At 30.8% G+C, this 25,714-nt stretch overlaps 3 protein-coding genes across 3 annotated transcripts; 2 read left to right on the top strand and 1 right to left on the bottom strand.

Moving 5' to 3' along the window:
• Positions 1-1,812: 1,812 nt before the first annotated feature.
• On the top strand, positions 1,813-7,077 carry LOC125877086 (NAC domain-containing protein 21/22-like). Its single transcript, XM_049558403.1, has 3 exons — positions 1,813-2,268; positions 4,561-4,844; positions 6,421-7,077. Exons 1-3 carry the CDS (start codon positions 2,082-2,084, stop codon positions 6,994-6,996), a joined length of 1,047 nt encoding a protein of 348 aa, XP_049414360.1. The 5' UTR covers positions 1,813-2,081; the 3' UTR covers positions 6,997-7,077.
• An 11,298-nt stretch (positions 7,078-18,375) lies between these two features.
• On the top strand, positions 18,376-23,138 carry LOC125877180 (DNA repair protein recA homolog 1, chloroplastic). Its single transcript, XM_049558516.1, has 13 exons — positions 18,376-18,732; positions 18,831-18,922; positions 19,125-19,200; positions 19,519-19,581; positions 19,894-20,023; positions 20,149-20,234; positions 20,323-20,448; positions 20,748-20,852; positions 20,943-20,999; positions 21,419-21,481; positions 21,555-21,631; positions 22,108-22,180; positions 22,612-23,138. The coding sequence occupies exons 1-13, from the start codon at positions 18,529-18,531 to the stop codon at positions 22,717-22,719; spliced, it is 1,260 nt and encodes a 419-aa protein (XP_049414473.1). The 5' UTR covers positions 18,376-18,528; the 3' UTR covers positions 22,720-23,138.
• A 226-nt stretch (positions 23,139-23,364) lies between these two features.
• Positions 23,365-25,312, bottom strand: LOC125877181 (photosystem II 10 kDa polypeptide, chloroplastic). Its single transcript, XM_049558517.1, has 5 exons — positions 25,018-25,312; positions 24,166-24,224; positions 23,903-23,958; positions 23,754-23,806; positions 23,365-23,621 (listed from the first exon to the last, which is right to left on the bottom strand). Exons 1-5 carry the CDS (start codon positions 25,169-25,171, stop codon positions 23,527-23,529), a joined length of 417 nt encoding a protein of 138 aa, XP_049414474.1. The 5' UTR covers positions 25,172-25,312; the 3' UTR covers positions 23,365-23,526.
• Positions 25,313-25,714: the final 402 nt, after the last annotated feature.

A 25,714-nucleotide genomic window follows, 5' to 3' on the forward strand; every position in this document is an offset into this window, starting at 1 on the left:
ATAGAGTATATACACATTATTTTAGGAAAAATTACTTAAATACACAACACTTCTTTACCTATTCTCAATATTTCCCTACTCTTTTACTAAAATACAAAAATCTCTTATTTTCCCCCAATTCAACTTAACCGGATACTTTATTAGTTTAAGTATCCGCCCGTTATTAATTAAAGTATCCGCGCTGCTATATTATGCATCCGCCCGTTAATTAAGTATTTGTGTTGCTAACAACTTAATAATTTAAATATCCGCCCGTTATTAATTAAAGTATCCGCGATGCTGTATTAAGTATCCACACTGTTATATTATGTATCCGAAAAACACTAAAAAAAAGGATTTTTGGTAATTAATGAAAGAGTAGGGGAAAGAAGTAATTTCTTTCTTATATTATGTCATTTGCCTAATTTTTACCACATTTTACCCTATTTTATGATTTGTGAGATTAAAAAAGTTGTTTTGGAAGTAATTAATATATAGTATATATAAAAGTAAATTATACATAACAAGAAATAGAGAAATCATTACATGATAGTCTGAAAATGAACAATAACAACAACAAAATAATATGCTAACGAAAGCAAAACCAACAACAAATAGTAACAAAAATTAAAGGTTAAGAAACTATAAAGCTAGTACTTATGAATGATACTAATACACAAGGAGAAACATCTATGGTGCACCAAACCTATCCCAGAATGGAGCAAGAGAAGACATAACTTCCTATTAACTTTCTACTATAATCTTTGACGATTTCTTACAAAAATCTACTCCTAATTTAAAATAGAGAATTTCTATCCATTTCGGGGCAATCTTCTAACTTGTCCGAACCATTTCAAGTAATCCTATAAGATTATTCTCTCAACATAAACTGATTTATTAGCAAGTGGTAATAAGAGAGATATAGTAAGCACACCTTCATTCGATGACAACACCAAAAATTCATTCAAAAATAAATAAATTATTTCAAGATGATTCGATAAGTAATATATATATCCAAAAAAAAAAAAATTTATCTTATTTATATCGCATAATTTTTCTGAAAAAGTTGGACTATATTTATAAAGGATTAATTTGAAAGAACTATTTTACCTTCTCAAGGTAAAAATGTTATAAATTTATGTACACATTATCTTTCACATACCACACTTATAAAATTATACTGAATGTATTATTATTATTATTGTCGTGGTTTTGGATTATATTTACAATTGGCCAAGAATGGATCTAAGTTCCGAACAAGTAGGCAATGACTCGGTTATGAAAGAACACGTCAGCAAATAGGCAACCATTGGTGAGCCACGTCATCATCATACGTGAGGCAAACGAATCCTCTTCGAAATTCAAACCACACAAATATCTCTTTTATATTACACGGAATTATTGGTTGACCTATTAACCACTTGATTTTATTTAGTGAAAATTAAAAAATAAAAAATATCAAAAGAATGTATTTTCCTACTAATTACCTACTCAAGAGAAATAATAATAGGTCCTCCACACTAAAATCTACTATTTTATATGACATATTCTTTTCCTTTTTGTATATTCTAAAAATATGACACATAATATTTTACTATATTAAGAAATAAAATTAGTTTCTCTTCTTAAACTCAAAGGTCGTTGTTGGATGTTTTTTATACAATTATCTAAATTTTAAAATTCTCCTTTTATTTTTGTGATATACCTTTATTAGCTAGCCACCGAAATATCACGATATATGTAAATTAAATCATAATATTTTATATATTTCGATAGTTTCTATTTCTTTATAAACTTTGTGTCTAATCAACCTAGATAGATATAACTTCTTTTGTAAGTTTTATTAGATACGTATATGTAGATATATGATTAAAAGTCTTTTTTTCTTAATTAAATTTTGTTTCAGTTGTAATATAAAATAGTAATAAAATTAGACATGGGGACTATAATAACTAGTGCTTATATATAGATGAACTAGAGTATCATTTTAGTGATGTTATAGGGAAATCTTATTTCTTTTTATCAACCACCTCCCCTTAGACTTTCATACACTTAATTCTCCTCTTTCTTTTTCTTCTTTTTTCTTTCATTTCTTTTCAAAAATGAGTAACAACAGCAGCTTGGGCATGGTGGAATCCAAATTACCACCAGGATTTAGATTTCATCCAAGAGATGAAGAACTTATTTGTGATTACTTAATGAAGAAAGTTGATCAATCCACAGACCAACAACAATACCCTCTTCTCATAGAAGTTGACCTCAATAAATCCGAACCTTGGGAAATTCCTGGTACGTTTGTATTTCTTATAGAGAATCTCCTAATTTTTTCAGCGACTCAGATTTATTTCATTCACATCTTAAATATTAAGGGGGTTGATTTTTTATTTTTTTTTTTATTTTCAATTGATCACATACTTCTATGGTATATTATTGATCAAGAGTTCTTGATTATTATTTTTCTATATGATTTTTTGTTTGTGCCACATAGTTGGGTTGTGGATGAAGTGATAGCTACCGGATTGGTCCAAAGTTTTCATTTTTTTGTTACTATTTTTTGTGGATAAGAATATCATACACTGCTAATAATAATTGTGATTAGTCTTAATTAGAAAATAAAATAAAATTGTCTTCTTCCTTAGCATTAACACTTAACAATTTTAACTTCCTTTATCCTTATTTGTTTGTTCACACTGCGTATGTTAAACGCTCTCAAAGTATTTCCACAATATAGCTTGACTTTCCTGTCTATAACCCAAAGTCTTTAATTTAAATTTTCAAAATAAGTAACCACAGAACATTTATTAGCATGGTCCTCCTACTTTATTTCTCTAATCTTTTTTTTTTAATAGAAGAAATTAACCGTCACATAATAATAATAATGAACACTTTTTGCTAAAAAATTATATTAAATCTATAGAATTAACCATTTTTTTTTATATGTATATGTATAATAGACGTTAAATTCTCTTTGTAAATTCTGATCAATTGTATTCATAGAGAATAATATTTTTGGATATGTGAGTGATATATGAGATATATACGAATTAATGGTTCTCATAAGGTTTCTCATTCAATTAACTTTTGTAGTAATTGACAGTATTGGCATATTGTGTTGAACCAAAAGATGGTGAAAGCGATAGAGATTAATGCAAATATTGATCAATTAACATACAACATGTCATATATATCTCTTAAGTGACCATCTATCTATCTGGTGACTTGTCTCAACCACAAGCGTGTACATTTATACTCCAATTTAGAGAAAATTAAGTACAATTAGTTCTGGTCATAACTTTACCCCGTGTAATTTTAAATCTATCTTGTCAACATCCTCAATTTTTCTTTTGCCTTGATGGGTGTCTCGATCAGCTTATATCTATCTTGATTAATTTTATTGGATATGTATCTTCAGGGATGGATTAAGGGTGGTGAGAGCGGATTCTCGAAAACCCAATTATTTTTGTGTAGATCATATATTATTTTGAGAAATATTTTAAATATATAAGTGACGTTAGTTGGGAACTCAATAACAAAGTAGTCACTTGGTCCAACAGTAGAAATGAAATTGCTACCCTCCTTAATGTGGGTTCAATCCCCTCTTCTTTTATTCCTGCTCTACCCCATCGGGGGATCAATAGAGTTCTCACTTATCTTTCTGTATGACTAAAATCTTCAACCTACCGGCTGATGGTGGGGTATGATTCCTCTTATACACGTATAATAAAGTTTTATTATTTTTTTTAGTTTGAAATTAGCTAGGAACTCATTATAAACTTCAAAATATGGATCCACCTTCGTATTTTTCTGATACATATATTAATAAAAGATAACAGATACCTAATGAAATTAATCGAGCTATTTATGATAATATTTTGGAGATAGCAAATATATGTCCAATGAAATTAATCGAGCTAACTCTGTCCACCAAAATTGATCACCTAGCTAGTAATTTTTGGCGTCGACTTAATTCCTTTATTGTAAGAATATAATTCTTTCTTTTACATTTCTATTTTCAAAGGAACAGTAATATACACTATACATCTAGGTTCTTTGAACTTTAAATTTCCCCATCAACATCTTTTACCTAAGCCATTTGCATAAATATGGCCCTCCAATAATTAATTATCTCCATTTTTGGATAGAGATTTTAGCACTTAACCCAAGCATAAAAGTTACGTTTATGGACAAAAAATGAGTGAGTCATGGTGGTGCCACAAATAATGGCCATTTTTTCAAAAATAAAACAGGTCCCCATCCCTTTTTATCATCATCTTCTTAATTTTCGATAATAGTACTATGAAATTGACATATTCCTTTTTCCTTTCATTTTCTCATCCTTTTATTATTTGTTTCTTATGCTACTCAATCCTATCTTCTTTTGATACTTCATGATGCATGCCACTTTGAAACTTACTAGAAACAATTAACCAAAAAATATCATATTGAACTATGTAATCATCTCATTTAAACGTTCAAACTATTAGAAAACATATTTTTTATTATTATGTTGAATTGTGGAGTACATTAGCTAAAAGATTAAAATGTTTAACTAATTAATCATTCTATACATAATATTTACAGAAGTGGCATGTGTTGGAGGCAAGGAGTGGTACTTCTACAGCCAACGTGACCGAAAATACGCGACGGGGCTCCGAACAAACAGAGCCACCGTATCTGGTTACTGGAAAGCCACCGGAAAAGATCGTGCAATAATCAGAAAAGGAAGTCTTGTAGGAATGAGGAAAACCCTAGTTTTCTATCAAGGAAGAGCCCCAAAAGGAAGAAAAAGTGATTGGGTTATGCATGAATTCCGCCTTGATGAAGGTCCCCTTAGTAACATTCGTCCTCAAATTTCTTCTCTCAAGGTACACAACTTTTTTTACTACGAGCTCAAATATTAGTAATTGAGTTCTGAATTTAATACTATAGATATATATACATGTATGATTAATTTTTTTTATTCAAATAGTAAGTGTTCATAAAATATCATTTTCTCTAAGCGAAAACATGTACAATTAATTATCTTTGGAGTATATATGCTTAGAGAATATTATATCATATAGTACATACATAAAATTCTATATATATTCAACAAAAAAATTGTATAGGTAAAAAAAAAAAAAAAGTGAACTAGTTCTTCTTTGGTCATACTTTTGCCGATAAAAGCATCATTTTGACGACTTGAAGCATTTAGGTCCATAAAAAGTTCATTAATTATTATACTAAGAAAAAAATATATCATAAAACTATAAAATAAATAAAGTAGATAAAAGTAGTTTTCAATTGAGAGAACTGTCCATTCATATATTTAAAAAATAAATAAATTTGATTTGAGAAATTGTGAAATAAGCATGAATTTAATTTGTCGTTATGAAAAATACAAGTATGTGGCTGTACATAATAAATGACAGTTCATATATATTTATGGCCCAAGATAATGAATTTAATTATCTAAATTAACCTTTTCTCTTGGCCTACTTATATTATACAATTGATTAATCCAATCGCTATAAATGCGGTTAAGTTCTTCTTGGAATCTTATTTAATATTCAACTGTAAACATCATTGGAAGTTTCTTCTATCATTTTAAGAATATGGTTTTATGAGTTATGACAAATATGTGAACTATTTTATCTTTTAAAAACTGTATTGGTAGTTGACCAACTTATAACAACTACTTTATGCAAAAGGTTAATACCTTAGTCATTTCACTTTTATGAATTATATATTCACTATATATATCACAATAATAATAAATCTAGTATAATTTTATGTGAAGTTTGGAGAAGATAGAATATACAGTTACTTAACCTCTATCTTTGTGGGATAGTCTTTGACTAGATATAAACTTTAAACGTTAATTTAAATTATATATGGAATAAGTAGTAGCTAGGAAATATAATAGAACATTATTGTTCTAATTTGATTAATGAATTTGATTCCTTGAAATCCTTGAAAGATTTGTAAACCAATGTATATACTATTATTAAATTATGTCAAATTTTGTGAGACATATCTAGCACAATTATTGCGATATAATATGTTACTAATCAGTGCTACTTAATGATTAAAAAATATCTCATGACTCTTTCACAATCTATGTTTAATCAGAATAAATTCCATTTTTCATGTTTTTTTTAAGATAACAACACAACCTAATTACCTAATCCCGTTGTCCTTGACCACGTCACGTTATTTCAGAAAAATAAACATTTTTTTTCTCATAAAGCATTAATTAATTACTTGGTGATAATGAATATTGTTAAAATTCATTTAGTATTATCCATATTTATGAAATTTGTCCTCTCATTCAGTATACTATTTTTACTTTGTAATTACAATTTAACGGACTATAGTATAAAGATTATTATTCTTTTCTTAATTTAGTTACATATTGTTAGTGTATAAAAGTTAAACGTCTTTCTCATTTTTCTGAAACAGGAGGATTGGGTATTATGCCGAGTATTTCACAAGAACAAGGAATTACTTGCTACCAAGCAAGGAATTGGAAGCAACAACATATACTACGATAACGATACAATAAGTTCTTCATCTCTACCACCATTAATGGATCCTTACATTACTTTCGACCAAATAAACCCTAACAACAATATCAATATGAATGAATTATATTATGAGCAAGTGCCCTGCTTCTCCATTTTCACCCCTAACCAAACTTTCACTAGCTCCCATAGCCACCACCTCCCAGCCACCACAACCGCCATCGGATCTACCCCTATCACCACCACATACGGTGGTTTTCCAGCTGATATTGGAAATTACCTAAATGCCACTGCAACATCCTCTACGTGTGATAACAAAGTAATTAAAGCTGTTTTAAGTCATTTGAGTACCAAGAATAATATTATGGAAGGTAATAGTAATAACAATATTATCAATCCTGCCCAAAATATTGTGAATATAAAAGGAGGAAATTCACCTAGCTTTGGTGAAGGAAGTTCTGAAACTAGCTTTTTATCTGAGGTGGGATATCCTACAATATGGAACAATTATTGATTTTTGAGAGAATTATTGAAAATATTGTACTTAGATGTGGGATATGATATATGGAAAGTCTTGTTTAAGTTGTTAGTTTCATATTGTTATCTTTGATATATTAGATTAGAATAATATAAGTATACTAGATTTTCCAATACATGTATGCATGTTCCAATAATGATATTTTCCTAGTGGTAAATGTATATAATTGTCTCCTAGATTGGAATAATTTCTCCATATCATTGTCATTTTTTTATTGCATTCATCTTCATCTCGTAAGCGATATCGATATTTGAAGGTGAATAAATCACTATAATGATTAGTGGTATCATTTTTAATTTTTATTTATTATAAGTATCTAGTGTTCGTATAGTAAAAAAATTCAATGAAACAGTATATTCGCCGTCCTTGTCCATTCCCAGATTAAATAACTTTTGATATAATAATTTCTTCTGAAATATAGTATACATATATTCTAGTGGAATGGCGAAAATGACTCTATAACAACTGGTTTAATCAAATTAAAATTTATGACTACGCTACTAGTGGGGAAAAAGTGTAAATATCTGATGTATTTTATTTTATTTTTCTTTTTTGGCGGGGAGGGGGGGTTACTGTACTTTCTCTGAACATTGGGGTCCCCTAAATAATATTAAGTTATTGTTCATGAATTTGATCGAATTATTTCCTATGTGCTTCATGCATTGTATCATAGATGTGCATGCCTAATTCTTGGACATGAAGTGAAAGGTATACTGTATACACCAAATATAGAATCTTCTTTTTGTCCAAAAAAATATACCCATTTTGGAATTGCGTATGGTAAAGTGGAATCATCATATTTGACAAGAAAAATAGAAAGACTCTAAAGATGAAATTTGGATAAGCTTAATTTAGTTGCACATACATTCATTGTATCATAAAATTCATAATCTTAATTAGGAGGCACTCCTGTCTGTAAAAAGCAAACCTAAAAAAAATAAAAAATCATTAATTATTTTTGTCCTATAATTACTTTCATTTTGAACTTCCATGTGATCAACAAAAACGTTGTTATTATGATATGTTGTTGTCCGCTTTGAGCCAAACCTACAAGATAGTAAATCAACCTGCAGCGTGCAAAAGGCAATTAGTCAAAACTCATACCGTAAATCAGAAATATTGGCATCGAAACCAATTAAAAGTTAGCTAAAACAATTTTAAAATATTTTATAACATGATATAATATCAATTTTGAGCCAAGTGCACATTATTTTTATAAAAAGAGTATGTTTAGAGCATTAAAGTATCACTTACATCTAATATATGACTTCTTTTTTATTTATTTTTAACCATGACTTTATTTCCACATCAATATGATAGAACCAGCACCCATTGAAAATATTAGTAGTAAAAACCCTTAATAAGGGAGCTGTATTATAATCTTTGGAATAGTAGAAATCAATGAAATTTTGGGAAGGTTTGACTTTCTCCTCATGATATTTCCCTTGGAATGTCTAATCAATAAACAATGTAAAATGAATGACCAATCAATTTTGAAAACTCTTAGCTGCCGACCCTTTTTTTAGTACAATTCTTTAAATGAAATAAATTTTCTTTTTTAAAAACAAAATAAAATCATATACAACTATACATGTCAGTTGTATTATTTTTCATTGAAGATGACAAGAGCCAAACATCAATTTTACATACTCCTATTCCATAAATGTGACACACGGGGTAATCAACTTATTTAATTAATTTAAGTCTTCCAAACTATTCACTAAAGAATATGAAAATTAATTAAAATTAAGTATTTCCACCTAATAGTATTACAAAGGAGTACTTCCTAATTAAAAATACAGGTACTAGAAAACAAGAAGATTGATTAAGGATGGTCAATATTGTTTCACAAATATTTACGAGTAATTAATGTAATTAACTATCATAAATATTATGAGTAATTAATCTAACTATCACTTTCATCTCATAGCTAATTACAGGTAAGAAAGACAATCAAGAAAATAAAACACTCAAATCCTTCTTTGCTCAGCAAGATTTGCTGACTTAGTTTCATCTTTAATTCCATGTTTGCCTACAGATTCCACGCGTAATCTACTAATTACAGAGTATATTTTATGTTCACACTCACACATTAATTATAAAAGTTACTATAGCAAGTAATAACTTAAGGAAATTCAAATACTAATATATTAGCCAATGGTGGTAATTAAGTGATACTTGTTAATTTTTTTATTATTTAAAAAAAAAAAAGAGTTTTCATATGTCTAATCTTTTTCAAATTTCACTTGAAAAACTATACTAAGTTTGTTATTATTGTTATTGTATTGTGATGAGTACGAATAGAAATTAAAGACTCTATGTCTGAATTCACATCGAACATATAACAGTAATTAGTCTAACCGTTTAGCCACCTATATACTACATTTTAAGTAATATTTTGGAGCAAATTAAAGACGTATTCAATCGTAGAAAATCAAATAAGTCAGAGCGGTTCTTTCGCTTTCACTTGCACACGAGCTTCACCATATGATAGTTTTCATTTTTTTTAATCACTTAAGATATTAATAAAATAAGTCCAACCAAACAATTGTAACATTATTATTATATATATTAAAGAATATTAATTCAATCAACTATTATTATCATAATAATATAAGAAATATACATAGTACGAAAGAAAATGATTAAAATATGGAATAGGATTAATTAGGTTGGCTTATAATATATGGAGCCAAAAGTCTAACTGAGAATCTGTTTTTTTTTCTATTGGGAAGGTATTATATAATCCCCAAATGAAAGGAACTTATTACCAAACTCCCATAATAATCGGATGAAAATAACATTTTTTCTTGATGTCCTAGTAAGCAACATGTTTCTTTTCAAACTTTCATGACTCTCCTTTAATTTCTTTGAAGCTTTCTCAAATTTATAGACTCTGAATATACAGATTTGACAAAATTCAATAATTTTAACTCAATTCTTATATATGTATTTAGAAAATTTCAATAAATTTGTACGAACATTAAATTCAGACTCTAGCTACTAGCACTAGAGATTGTTATTTTAAAATTCAGAACTCATAAAGTTCAAATCTTAGATCCGCCCCAACTAACCATATATCATCCTTGACATTAGTAGTGTTACAGTATATAATATTGATATTTGGCACTTTTAGGTAATTCAAACATATTTGTTGGAGAATATGATTTTTGGATATTTCTATTTTCTTTCCTAATTCATTCTCGATTTGTTGTTGAGATTAGGTTGATTCACTTGCATATTTCAAAGTCAAACTCCCGTGTGCTCCAAGATATGACACTTACCATTTGAAAGGTATATACATAAACACGCAGACAGAACATATATTATAATTTACTTCATATTTAGTAGCTTGAATATATCTTATGAGTTATGAGACCAATAATAGCAACCACAAAATATAGTTTTACGTAACTTAGGATATATATGTGAATATTTAAACAATAATATATCTCTAGCTAAAATACGAAATGAAAAAAAAGAGTTCCGGTTTGATATCTTTGGAATTCAAAGATGTATCAGGAGTGAAATAATCTTTTATTATTATTTTAAGAAGCTGTTATTATTTGAGTTTTGTCCAACTGTTATTTTCACCTTAAAAATAGTTACTTCTCAATTACATTTCAAATGATGAATAAATTTTAACAAACAAATTGAAAAACTATCCATATGGTTAAAAAAAAGAAGAAAAAAAACTTACTTAGTGGTTATCTGTTTAATTACATGGTAAATGTAAATGATAGCTAAAGTCTAAACATCAACAAGCGATCCAATAAACATACATGCACGATGGACTCCTAAAATGGGCTAGCTAAGCTTCAATAGTGCTGGGCTTCAGTCCGCAAGATACATTAGTTGGGCTTTAAGAATAGGCCCATGTATATGGTTTGGGCTTTAAGAATAGGCCCACGTTTACGTTTTGGGCTTCAAAACAGAAAATATCTAAACAACGTCGACAATGGCGCCATGGAACTCTGGCGACAGCATAGCCTAAGCTCCTTCTTCAGCAAGGAGAACTGAGCTTAAGTATAGCTCTACTTTTGGTGTTTAAACTGTATTTATCTTCTAATACTACTACACTAGAAGCATTCTAAGCAACACTAAAACTCCATGTTCGATTCGAACATCCTGCATAACACATGTTAACCAAAATGCTAAGTTAAGCGTGGGCAATACTGGCAACACAAATAAGTGTTCAATAGTTATCATTTCAATAAACTAGAGTCGATTTCAAGGGACCGTTATGTATTTGGCTTGATAAATGTTCAAAGCACTGATATGGTTGCAACCAACTAATATTCTAAGACAACAAGAATTCAAACTGATACCTAACCTTCTTTCTTACCCATCCTTTTCTCATAGCAGCAACCTCCATCCTCTGTTGGAAGAAGTTTCCTTCACAAGATCAACAACAACATTGCACTTCCAAGCAGCATTTTCTGGTTCCTTAGGGAATATGTAGGCTACTCCCTGTCACGTCCAGTGGCGGATGCAGGATTTCCATCGAGGGAGTTCAAAAAGATAAGTAAGCACACTATTAGTATTCATATAAGCGGGGTGGGCAGGGCGGGTCAAATATAAATGGGTCGGATTAGATATAAGCAACTAAAAAAAATTCAACTCTACCTCAACACAAACAATAAAATCGAGTAAGTATATGTTTGACATAACATTAAAATAAGTATGAGAGAATGTATTTTTAAAAATTATATGGGTCTTGTCTCTGTCATTGTTGTATATAAATGCTATTTAATTTTTGAAACTAACTAAGGAATACTTCTAAATTCAATCATATTGTAGCAATAAAATTCGTGTCGAGAAAATAATTATCAAGATTGAAAAATATCGGTACAATTGCATTTATTTATAAATTTTAAATGATTACTCTTATTTATTTAATCTTACTTATAATTATATTATTCCTTAATCAAATATAAATTAAATGTTTGACTTAAAATGAGTATGAGAGAATGTATTTTTAATTTTTTAATTATGCAAAACAACGTTATAAGTTTACTTAATTTTATAAAAATGGAAAATAAATTTATTTTTTACATCTAATAAAATAGTATAAATCTCAATAGGCTTTCAAACAAAACAAAATTGTCATTTATTTAGAAAAATAAATGAAAATCAGCTGAAATATAGGGGAAAACGTTGTTACAGGGAGCACATGATCTGACTCGCTTTGACATTATTCTTACCTCTAAGATTAATAATTTGAGTGTCTGATAAAGATAAAAATAAAACATGATATAGCTAGTTGTCTTTTATCCTTTCATTTAAGTTTACTATTCGTAACCTAAGATTTTCAATTGAATAAATAAAAATTTGAACAACAAATTTTTAAGCAAAGCATATCCTACATGCATAATCACATAAACTGTGGAAACTTCTTCATAGGATATTATGTGTCAAAAATACACATAATACCTCATTAAGGGAATGAATGTGACCTAATTATTTCCAAACATCATTAGTCTCCTATTGTATTATCATTCTCTCAATTCCAGAATTGTTATTGTTATGAATATGATAAAACTATGGTGTTTGATATTGTCTATCAGTCTGCCACTACTATATCAAAAGTTCCAATTCAGATAATAGAAAAATAACAGAAAAAATTTAGATTACTCTAAAACTATAACTTCTCTCCAAGAATAACTACTAAATACTAATATAAAACCATCCAAAATAGAACACTATGGTTCCCTACAAATTTTAAAAGCTTGAAAAATGTGTGAAGTTGTAACTGAAGGCTTGAAAATTAGAGAATCTGAAATCAATCCTTTTTCATGGTTTGAACTGCTTGTTGTTCTGTTTCTAGAACAAAACTGTTTTTCTTGGTCACTTACCTTACTCAACAGTATAATTCTTAAAGTGAGTAAGGATCCAAAAGTTCTAATTGGTAAGTATACCAAACGTTCTCCTATCCACATTATTCTTCTCCACATTCATTGGCATATATCCCTCCTTACACTTGTGGCTATAGGAAATCTCACAATAAGAATGTTTAGTCGATAAAAATTCCCCATGAATAAAATGTTCCATCTGAAAATTGTAGCGAGAGCATTTAAATCGATGCTCAATAGTGAAGCAAATTAGAGAATCATAAACTTTAGATGGTTAAAAAAACACAAGAATCAAAGAATTAGTGGTTAGTATGCAACATTTTGAACCCTGGGCACATCATAATTTTGGTCTTTGAGCTAACTTAGTGTGAAGACTAAAACTATCTGAACTACCAATCATCATATTTCTCTACCTAAACATTTGAGTCAATTACACATTTAAATTTATATTTTTTCGAATAGTCTCTCTTATATTTTTTATTGAAAATCAAAAAATATTTCAGGCAATAATTACATACATACCTCAGAATTTCAGAATCAGACAATAACAACAAATAATCTTGACTACTCAACTGAAATGATACCAATTATAGTCAAATCAATGTTCCACTGAACCTCCAGCAGAGCATTTGGTCCTTAATTCTCAAAACATGTGAAGACAAAAAAAAAGAAATATATATTTACATACATACTAATTCAGGTAAGTATCCATTAACCAAAATATAGAGAAATGATTAATATCTTAATGTGCATTACAATTTAAGTATCTGACTTCGTTTACCTCCATTTTTTGTTACATGACATATGCATATGACTTTTTAAACAGGAAGTCGATAATACTACGATAAATTTGTTCACCTAAAATAACTTGAGAAATTGTTTGATATTTTCACAATATGCTTACTTGGAATGTCATGACTCAGAAGCACATCACTCTAGGTGTGTATGCCAGCTTCTTAGTTACCATGTAGCAGTCAAAGTTGAAAAAACTGGTAGGAAGAATCTTATTAGTTTGATTGGCTGATTATCTAAACTTGTGGGGAGAATCTTATTAGTTCGATTGGTAAATTATTTGAACTTTCACTTTATTGGTGAATGTTCAATTACCCACCGTGTAATCCTCTCTACATTTCCCCTTCCGCTACTCCTATATATATATATATTTATTTTATTTTTTTTTAAAAAAAGAGAGTAGTATGGTGGATAGTATTAAAAATTGTTACAAGAATATGTTTCACATAAAAGATCAAGTCATAATAACCTTTACTTTTTTCTTGTTTGATGAATGTTGTACCTTCAAATACGTTTTTATTTAAAAAGTTGATATAATTAAGTTCATCCAACATAGATCATATTTATAATTTTTCACCACAAAAAATATGTTGAATTGAGTTTATTGAATTTTATTTTAGAAAGATACTATAAGAATACACTAACCAAATTTAGAACCAAATCCTTGACATCTTGGAGAAAATTTCGAAGTTCCCTTACAATCATTTCTTTCCTACACATTCATGCTGGCTAATATTAGCTAATGTTCTTTGTGGTACAAATTCATGTAGCCCATTTCCATTATAGGTTTCCTTACCAGTAACCCGAGTTCACAAAAAGAAGAAGAGAACTTCAATTTATATGGATTGAAAAATCTCACCTTTAGGGCCTGATCGAGCTTTTTGTTCAAATCTGAAAACAAAGTAGTCTTTCCAGAACTTGAAAGTCTCTATAGCAAATTCAATTCTATGGGGCTTAATCATACCACTTATATTTTTGTGAGTTGTGATCTGCCTCTTCACAAGAGTAGCTACCTGCAGATAAATACCATAAACATCATATTCATTTTCCTCATCTGTGATACACAATGGCAATACACTCAATGTTCTGTTGAACATTTGTTGAACAATAACTATTATTAGTAGTTTCAATACTTTACGATATGAAGCTAGAAAGTTAACTTATTCATATCCATAAATAGTAAAATAAACAAAAATAACGTCAAGCAAGAAAACTTAATACACATCATCTGCAAAAAACAAACTTTGTTTCAATATATAAGCAATCTTTGTGCTTTTAAGAAATTGTTATGTGAGAAAGCTGGCATTCATATAATTCCACCGTTCATATGGTTGTTTTATGTATTTCATCCTATCCCCTCGTCCCTCAAAACAGTTGAGGGTAAAACAAACTAAACAACAATATGTAATCAATGGTGGGAATTCGATAACGGATTTGTTTTGTAATTTTCAGATAATATTTGAATTTTCTAATTTTGTATCTCAAATCGTCATTATTAAATTATTTATTTTATGAATTCTAACTCGTCCAGAGTTATCGGAAGAAACTTGACAGATATTTCAATTGAAATTAAATTTTATAGTAATTTTGAACTTTCAACTGCATAATAGAGGGTAAGGAGCACAATCGTACTTTTTATGTCCTAAAAAGAACCACACAAGACTACATATAATGTTAATTTCCTAGTACACCCTTTTTCAACTCAACTTTAACGGTACAACTCATACTACTTTTGGTACAATTAATCAATGCAGTGTTCATCCTCATAAAGTGTCATTTCTATGTAATCAATGGTGGGAATTCGATAACGGATTTGTTTTGTAATTTTCAGATAATATTTGAATTTTCTAATTTTGTATCTCAAATCGTCATTATTAAATTATTTATTTTATGAATTCTAACTCGTCCAGAGTTATCCAAAGCAACTTGACAGATATTTCAACTGAAATTAAATTTTATAGTAATTTGAACTTTCAACTGCATAATAGAGGAGTAAGGAGCACAATCGTACTTTCTATGTCCTAAAAAGAACCACGCAAGACTACATATAATGTTAATTTCCTAGTACACCCTTTTTCAACTCAACTTTAACGGTACAACTCATACTACTTTTGATACAATTAATCAATGCAGTGTTCGTCCTCATAAAGTGTCATTTCTATATATGGGTAATATAGTAAAGAATATTAATTCAATCAACTGTTATTATCATAATAATATAAGAAATATACACAGTCCGAATGAAAATGATTAAAATATGGAACAGGATTAATTAGGTTGGCTTTTAATATATGGCGCCAAAAGTCTAACTGAGAATCTGATTTTTTATTATTTTTTCTATAGGGAAGGTATTATATAATCCCCAAATGAAAGGAACTTATTACCAAACTCCCATAATAATCGGATGAAAACAACATTTTTTCTTGATGTCCTAGTAAGCAACATGTTTCTTTTCAAACTTTCACGTAGGGTTGTTCATGGTTATGGTTAAAAAAACAAATTGAACCGCAATCCGAATCAAACCGATTAAAAAAATTGATATTGATTTGATTTGGTTAGGTTTGGTTTTACATTTTGAAAACCCTTGGTTTTGGTTTTACTAAAAAATAACTGTAAAAAATAACCAAATCGAACCGATAAATTAGATATATAAATTTTATAATTATTTATATATTATTCATAAATAAAATATAAATATTTTGTTAAATTTTAAGTAACTTAAGTATTTAACTTTACCACTTTTCAAGCCCAACACGTAAATTTTAGCCCATCTATTACAATCATAAGTCCAAGTCCATCAAAATTCATTACTTTAGTCTTTACCTACCATGTCTTTCATAAGATAGTTACACCTTCTCTTAATTGAATCACTTTGTTCGTGTAATGATAACTTTAGTATTGTTTAATTGCTTAATTAAACCAACAATAATTTTTCAGTGAATTGTTCATGTACTAGGTGTTTGGGTCTAACAAGATACGTATGTCCTAAAAAAATTATTACTTTCAAACTGGAAAAACTAGAAAATATGAACCAAACCAAACCAAACCATCAATAACCAAACCGACAGTTATTTTTTTCGTTTGGTTTGGTTTGGTTTTAAAAATTTTTAAAAACGACTAGATTGGTTTGGTTTTGGTTTTAACCAATAACCGATCCAAATCGAACCATGAACACCCCTACTTTCACGATTCTCCTTTAATTTCTTTGAAGCTTTCTCAAATTTATAGACTTGAATATATAGATTTGACAGAACTCAATTGACTTAACTCTAATATATATATATATTTAGAAAATTTCACTAAATTTGTACAAATATTAAATTCAGACTCTAGTTACTAGATGTACTAGAGATTGTAATCTTAAAATTCAGAACTCATAAAGTGCAAATCTCAAATCCGTCTCAATTAACCATATGTCATATGTGACATTATTAGTGTTACAATATATATAATATTGATATTTGGCACTTTTAGGTAATTCAAACATATGATTTTTGGATTTTTCTATTTTCTTTCCTAATTCATTCTCGATTTGTTGTTGAGATTAGGTTGATTCACTTGCATATTTCAAAGTCAAACTCCCGTGTGCTCCAAGATATGACACTTGACATTTGAAAGGTATATACATAAACACTCAGACAGAACATATATTATAATTATGCCATATTTAGAAGCTTGAGTATATCTTATGAGACCAAAATGGCAACCACAAAATATATTTTTAAGTAACTTAGGATATATATGTGAATATTTAAACAATTACATTTCTCTAGCTAAGATACGAAAAGAAAAAAAAGAGTTCCGATTTGATATTGTTGGAATTCGATGATGTAGCATGACTGAAATAATCTTTTATTATAATTTTAAGAAACTTATAAGAGGAGGTATCATGAATGGAAATAATCTTTTTAGAATTACTTCACTGATCATGGTCTATTTCAATATATATATTATTGGAGTGTGAACTGCTTATGCCAACGTTATTATATAAATTACATAAATCTCATAGTTTTAATATGAAATTACAATCTATCCCTAATAAGTTTCAAATTACATTAATCCCTTAAAAATTAAAAAAACCGAGAACAATAATTGAAGCTCGGATACATTAAAACTGTCTCGGATACATTAAAAACTAGCTCGGATACATAATATGTAGCTCGGATACATTAAATACTGGTTCAGATACATTAATATGTAGCTCGGATACATTAAATACTAGCTCAGATACATTAATATGCAACTCGGATACATTTAAGAAATAAGGGATTTTGGAGATTTTCAAAAGTAATAGGTGATAATGGAAATAAGTGAAACAAAATGTGTGTATTTCTGTAATTTGTCCATATTGAGTTTTGTCCGAATTGTTCTCAACTTAAAAAAAAAGTTATTTCTCAATTACATTTCAAATGATGAATAAATATTAGTAACAAACAAATTGAAAAACTATCCATATGCTAAAAAAAACCTTACTTTAAAGAGTGGTTATCTGTTTAATTACACTGTAAATGTAAATGATGACTAAATATTAACAAGTGATACATGCACGATGGACTCCTAGAATAGGCTTGCTAAGCTTCAATAGTGCTGGGCTTCAGTCTGCAAGATACTTGAACACACACGTTAGTTGGGCTTTAAGAATAGGCCCATGTATTAGGCTTTAAGAATAGGTCCACGTTTACGTTTTGGGCTTCAAAATAGAAAAAAAATATCTAAACGTCGACAATGGCGCCATGGAACTCCGACGACAGCATAGCCTAAGCTCCTTCTTCAGCAAGGAGAACTGAGCTTAAGTATTGCAATATTTTCCAATCCGCTTGAACTTTGTAGTCAAAGAGAACGGAGCTTTAAGCTAGAAACTTTAATGGAGTTAACTTTCCCAGTGAAAGCTCAGTTTTTTGGCTCCAAAATTGGTTACAAATCCCAAAGCTACTCAACTTCAGTAAAATTCTATCAGAAAGTATCTCGTCCTCAATTTACAGCACGTGGAATTAGGGTTCGTTCGGAATTTGACCATAAAATCAATGGCGCTTTCTCTCCTGATTCTGACGCTCGGTTTCTCGACCGGGTATCTCTTTCTCTCTCTACGTGTGTGTGTATTTATATTTCTGTATGTTGCTTTACTGAAGATTTCCATGTGACTGACTTCCCTAACTCCTGCTTCAGCAAAAAGCATTGGATGCTGCAATGAACGATATAAACAGCTCGTTTGGCAAAGGAAGCGTTACTAGATTGGGTAGTGCTGGCGGAGCTCTGGTGTATGTAATTTTTTCCTGAATTCAAAAAAAGTTATATTAACTTCCTGCACAGAAAACATATGAACAAACATGAAATGTTTTGGGGAAAAGAAGAAGAAAATGAAAAAGGAGAAAAATATTCTGCACAAAATTTTGATCCTAGTTAGACTACAAAGTTTTATATCAGTTTTACAAGCATTTGTGTATCTGCTTCTTTATGCAGTGAAACTTTTCCGAGTGGCTGCTTGACGCTAGACTTTGCTTTAGGTGGTGGCATTCCCAAAGGCAGAATTGTTGAGGTGTAAATTTTTCTACTTTTATCATTTATATTTTCAGTATGCGTTAGTGTTCAAATGCTTGGCTGCTTGGTTATTACTACTAATTGTTGGTTTTGATTACACATCAGTGAAGTAATCCTACATGAAGATGCATAGAACAGTTATAGTGACCAGTTGATAGAGTGATTTTGTTAGAAAACTATTTCATTGATAGGCTGGGGTATTTGATTCTGATGTTTGTCTACATCCTGAACTTCTCATCTGATATGAGCATGTGGAATAATAACAAGGTTGCTGCAATTTGTTGTCTAATTGCTTTCCTCATATTTTTCTTTACAGATATATGGGCCTGAAAGTAGTGGAAAGACTACCTTAGCTCTCCATGCTATTGCAGAAGTACAGGTGCAGTATGTGTTTGGTTTATTCTGCCCATCAGTTTGGAACTTCTACAGGCATGGGGCTGCACTTGGAAGGGAGGGGGCAGTTGATCATTTGGATGAAAAAGGAAGTCATATGCTTATATCTATAGATGAAGTGGAAAGAAAATAATGGACAATTTGGAAGTCTAGAAAGCAAACTTAGAATCCTTCCAGTGTCCATTGGAACTTTATTATTGTGACCAATAAACTGAAACCACTTGCCTTAGGCTTATTACTAAAAAATGTTCTCATGTAAAGTGAGACAGATTATAAAATGTTAAATTTTGTTATGCAGAAGCTAGGAGGCAATGCAATGCTTGTTGATGCTGAGCATGCTTTTGATCCTGCATACTCCAAAGCACTTGGAGTAGATGTAGAGAATTTGATTGTCTGCCAGCCTGATAATGGAGAGATGGCTCTAGAAAGTAACACTTTTCCCTTGTTTACACCATTAGAAATGATTTTTCATTTTTTGCGCTTGCAACCTTGTCAGTGATCATGGTGGTCTTACTAGAGTTTGTACTGTCAACCAAACTTTTGGCTGTCTCAGTCGCAGACCGGATGTGTAGATCAGGTGCTGTAGATCTCATTTGCATTGATTCAGTCTCAGCCCTTACTCCACGCGCTGAAATTGAGGTAAGCCAACATTTTAATTTTCTGAAAAAATTAGAAAGTTAAATTGTTCCCACCAGTTCCTGATTTCATGGTCTCTTATTTTGTGCAGGGAGAAATTGGGATGCAGCAAATGGGTTTACAAGCGCGCCTGATGAGTCAAGCTTTACGTAAAATGTCAGGCAATGCTTCCAAAGCCGGATGTACTCTTATATTCCTCAATCAGATAAGATACAAGGTATTCTTGACTTAGAAATTGCAGCGTACTCTTTTCAAGTACTGAAACAGCAGCCCGGTGCATAAAGCATCCTGCGTTCACTAGGGTCCAGGGAATGGGACAACCTACCCTAATGTAAGCATTATTGGCTGATTCCGTGTAGAACCCATGAGCTATAGGTCACAGATGATGGATAATGTTGTCAACGGAAACTTGTCATTCTTGCTTCCATTGTGATTAACTTCATAAACTAGCATAATTCTCATCGTAACTTGTGGTTTTACTTGATGAATGAAAGCAATTACTATGTTTCGAATCAGATTGGTGTTTATTACGGAAATCCTGAGGTCACAAGTGGAGGGATTGCCTTAAAGTTTTTCGCCTCCGTTCGACTTGAAATCCGTTCTACAGGGAAGATAAAATCTGTGAGTGCAGAACTGCTCAGTCGGCTATTAGACTTTTTATTTTCACTCATTTAAGTCTCTTTATGAAAAAATTGTTACTCTTCCCTTCAGGCAAAAGGAGATGAGGAAGTGGGCATTAAGGTCCGAGTGAGAGTTCAAAAGAGTAAGGTAAAACTGCTTCATGTCATAATTATTCAATGTGGTGGCATCAGTATTATGTTTGTGGAATGGAAAACATATGATAATGGTTCAGTTATACAAGTGTTCAGTGCTTAAAACTATAAAGCTGACATTTGCATAATAAAGGTTATCATGGTTATTGGATTTCCTGCACTAGAAGCATGGTGATTCCATTGTATGATTATTGTAAATTGGTGTATATTGTTGAAGACTTTATGTAGCTACGCTAGTGGTGCATCCACGCAGAGGTCTCTTTTAGCGAAGACCTCTATTTATTTTTAAATCTCTTTTAGCAAATACAGGAACATGAAAGAAATTGCCAGTATACATCTGGTCTTTTACTGTTTGCATCTTCTTGCTGATTATGGTGCCAACATGCTAATTGGTCTTACTCTTTTCCTTCTTAGGTTTCTAGACCATACAAGCAAGCAGAGTTTGAAATTATGTTTGGAGAAGGAGTGAGCAAGCTGGTTTGTGGCATTTTTATCTTTCTTTTCCTTAGTGTTTGGCTCAAATTCTGTTCCTGAAATTGACTTTTTGCAGGGTTGTGTATTAGATTGTGCTGAACTGATTGAGGTGGTGGCTAAGAAAGGTTCATGGTATAACTACGGAGAGCATCGGTTAGTACATTTTGCAGTTTTCCCTATAATATAGGGACTCCCAAGAAGCTTACTAAACTTTTAATTTATGAAACTCCATATCCCAACAGAAATATTTGCATATTTTTGTCATGACCGCTCAAGATTCTGGGAATTTTCCACATGCTGTACTAGAAATGTCAGAGCTTATACTCAAATGAAAAGAAAACAGCTTAGGAGAATTGATAGACCTCATACTTTATGTGGTTGCTGATGGAAATAATTTAAAGTAGTAAGAATAAGCAAGAAATTGACTTTCAATGTGATTGAAAACTGTCTGAGCAACTGATTATTGTTGCAGAACCTAAGATTAATCAAAGATTTGTCTTATACTTCAGTGAGCTGAGTCTTGCAAGGTTCATTACCAATATTATGCGACTCAGCACTGTTTATTGATGTTTTACTATATTACTAATCTTGTGTGAGTCAGTCACTGATTCTTGATACTTTTAATGAAGGCTGGGACAGGGACGAGAGAAAGCATTGCAATATTTGAGAGAAAATCCTCTTCTCTCTGAAGAAATAGAAAAGGTATCATGCCCTCCTTTTTAGGTGCATTTTGTAAGAGTTTTAGTTGTCATATTGTGTAAGATACAAGTTCAATATCTAAACATAACCTGGGAGGTTTAAATGGATAAATAACCTGATAATAAAAGAGAACTAATAACCAAACAATATCCTAAGTTTATTTGCATATTTGGTATGTTCGTTAGCTGATTTGTTCTGGTGTCTTGAGGTTGTAGGCTGTTGTTTTTGATGGAAAACAGATGGAAACTACGACCATTTATGTGGTCATAGTTTTTGAGCGACAGCAATTGTATTTATGTGGTCATAGTACCCATACACGAAGATAATATTTTTATATATCGTAGTTATTAGCTTAACATATTGAGAGGTTTCTTGTACACTGTTAATCAATATTTTGGAGGCGGAGAGATGACATTATCTATCTGCCTGAGCAGATGGTTCGGTCATCAGTGCTAGAGACAACGGGGTTTTTAGGCTCTTCTTCATTGAAACATCCACTGCCGCAGCTTCTAGAGGAAGATGCACTTCAAGAGATGCAATAACATGAATCAGAGTTCTGCTTCGACTGATTATGACAACAGAGCATTTCTCAACCAACATTGACATCCATCTGAAATTCTTCATTAGAAATGAGCAAAATCGAAGCGTCACTGCCAGATTTGCTTTGTATGAGACCATTTCTGTACACTACAGATTCTTGAAGAAAGATGTATATTCTTTGCGTGAAGAGGGAGATTCATACGTCCTTCATTGCTTGACTGGTTGCCTGTTGGGCAAACAGGAGAACTTGTATTTGGACGTCTTAGGCGACTAGGTATTTGTTTAGCCAAAACTGAAGAATTCGAGTTAAGGTGGTGAAAAAGGAGTGTTAGCTCTTTGCTGCATATTTTGTCTTTGTTTTTGTTGTACTGTTAGCCAAAATTTTGATGATCTTTGCCAGAGGCAAATGAAGATTTTTGCTTGTAACATTTGCATTGGAAGTACCATCTAGTGTTGCGTTGGAATTATTATCCCATTAGCTCTATGCATTAAGAAATCTACTAAATATTTGTCTGTGAACTCATATATTATTGTTGTATTAATTTGAGATCGTTGCAGGAACCTTACACTTCAAATCTTGGATTACCCTATAACTGTGTGGAGTCTCATGGAAGGCAATCAATCACGACTAAACTTAAAGATTAAGATTATAAGAACCTAAAACAGCAACATTAGGTGTAATATTATCCACAGTAAAATCACAGCAATTACATATTAATCAAGATGCCAGGAAATATTTTGAAGTATTTTTGAAAAGATTACATGATGCGATCTGGAATACAACTTGAAATAGTACAGAACAAGAATATCTACTGTGCCAAAGCACTTGTGTTGTAGACAAGGAGAGCACCTCCTGCAAGAATGCCAACCAAGGTCACGGCCCATATGGCTAAGCCGGTAGTACCTGCAATTATATTACATGTGTGAATCAGGATCTAGAGTCAGTAGATTCAAAATGAGTACGACTTAATTATTAACGTTGTTGTGTATATACATAGTTCGAGTTAAAAAAGGAAGTTCGAGTAAATTGTCATACCTCCAACATAGACATCACCACTTGGAGACCACTCATCTGTGTTGTAGATGGGACTGCATTTTCAAAATCACACAAAGTATTAGATTTATTTGTTTCATTTTCTATTAGTGAAGCATTACATTAAACAAATTAAGAAGTTTTTAACTAACCTGTATCCATCAACATTAGCTCCATATTTGTCAACATATTGGTACACACCCTTTCCCTAAACATCACCATGTTTTGCTCATATATTAGAAAAGTCATAAATTAAAATATACACACTTATAAACTACAGAAAAGCAATTGCTATATACTACATTCTTTTATTTTGAAAAAAATATTTGAAATATTATATTACTACAAATTAATGATAATTATTATATATATATATATATATATATATATATCAAAGGTAGAAGCAGAAACAAACCTTGGGCTTCCTGCCTGAGGCATCAACGCCATCTCTCAAGGCCATGCTTCCATTAATTCCTAGTAACAAAGCCCACTTCATAATCAGCAGGTAGTATTAATTTTGCATTACAATATTTTATCTCTGGTTTTTTTCAAATATATAGACATAATTTGTATTAGGATAGATTGTCTACATCACATCTCTTAGGCTGCGGCCCTTTCTTGAATCCTACTAATATGGGATGCTTTGTATACCGAGCTGCTTTCACCAAAGAGTTGAGAGAACAAGGATTAATTATCTTAATTTTATCTTCCTCTCTACTTAGCAGATATTCATACCCTTGTGTTAACGTATTGTCTTATATTAGCCCTTGACCCTGACATAGATCTAACTTGAAGTATATTAGACTAGCAAGGTAATTAATTTTAAACCATATTCAAAGTCGCTAAGGTAAATTTGAACTTTTTTACTTAAGTATTCTGACACCTGAAATCCTCTCAATCTAAACTAGAGCTCAAATTAACATCAAGGACAAATACGAGACGGTTCGCTAACAAGCCTATAAATATAGCCCCAAAATACACCAGATGATACAATTAAGTCATGTCATTACATACATGAGTAAATATGCACCTTTTCCCAAGAGTTCGACGAATATATACATCGACAACATAAAATATTTCATATACTATTTATAAGCTAAGGTCACGACTTAAAAGCTAAATCACAAGGAATTCTAATAGTAAACATGGACATGTTAAATTACCTATCAAGACAAATAAAACTACACTAATAATGTAAATATTGTAATATTGTTTGTGTATGACTCTAATTCAATTAAATAAGTGGCAAGAATAGAAAATTACATACCATAGGGTTTGTCAGTCTTAAGCTTCTTGACACCACTAGCCACAACTTTGAAGGAAGAAGAAGATCTAGCAAGTGATGGAAGCCCTTTCACTGATGTTTTCTCCAAAGTGAAAGTTGGCTTTAGGCTCAATGAGCTCATTACTGTGCTTGCCATTTTCTCCTATACCTTTTTTCTTCTTTTGCTCTCACTACTTAGTATGAATTATTTATTTTCCCTTTGCATGGTCCCTTGATAATAATATTTGTGATGACTTGCAATTTGTGATTTACAAGTTGACACGTGGCACCCCTTCTGTGGATTGCTTCTAGATAATATTATTACCAACATTATCAATATATAGCATTCTTACTACAAATTATTTTCCTTTGCCTTATCTTAGTTTTGTGCACTTGGAGTTCATTCATTGGTTTTCTTTGATTATTAAGGGACCCAAGAGATTGACTTGTTTCTTATACATTTTTGTTATTTTCCTTTCTATTTACTCAGTCCACTCGTGCAAGGAAGAGGAGGACAAAATGAAAAAACTGATTGGTTCCTCTATGGGTTGTTGCCTGTTGGAGACCAGAATAAATTATGAGGGGTTAGCTCCTATCCTAACTTAAGTTAGCTCATGAGAAAAAGAATTATCCGAGATCATACAGAAAGAGCACAACTCATTCAGTCAATCAATGTGAAAACAGAATTACAAGGCCAAAA

Source organism: Solanum stenotomum, chromosome 9 (genome assembly GCF_019186545.1).
Source record: "Solanum stenotomum isolate F172 chromosome 9, ASM1918654v1, whole genome shotgun sequence".
NCBI lineage: Eukaryota > Viridiplantae > Streptophyta > Magnoliopsida > Solanales > Solanaceae > Solanum > Solanum stenotomum.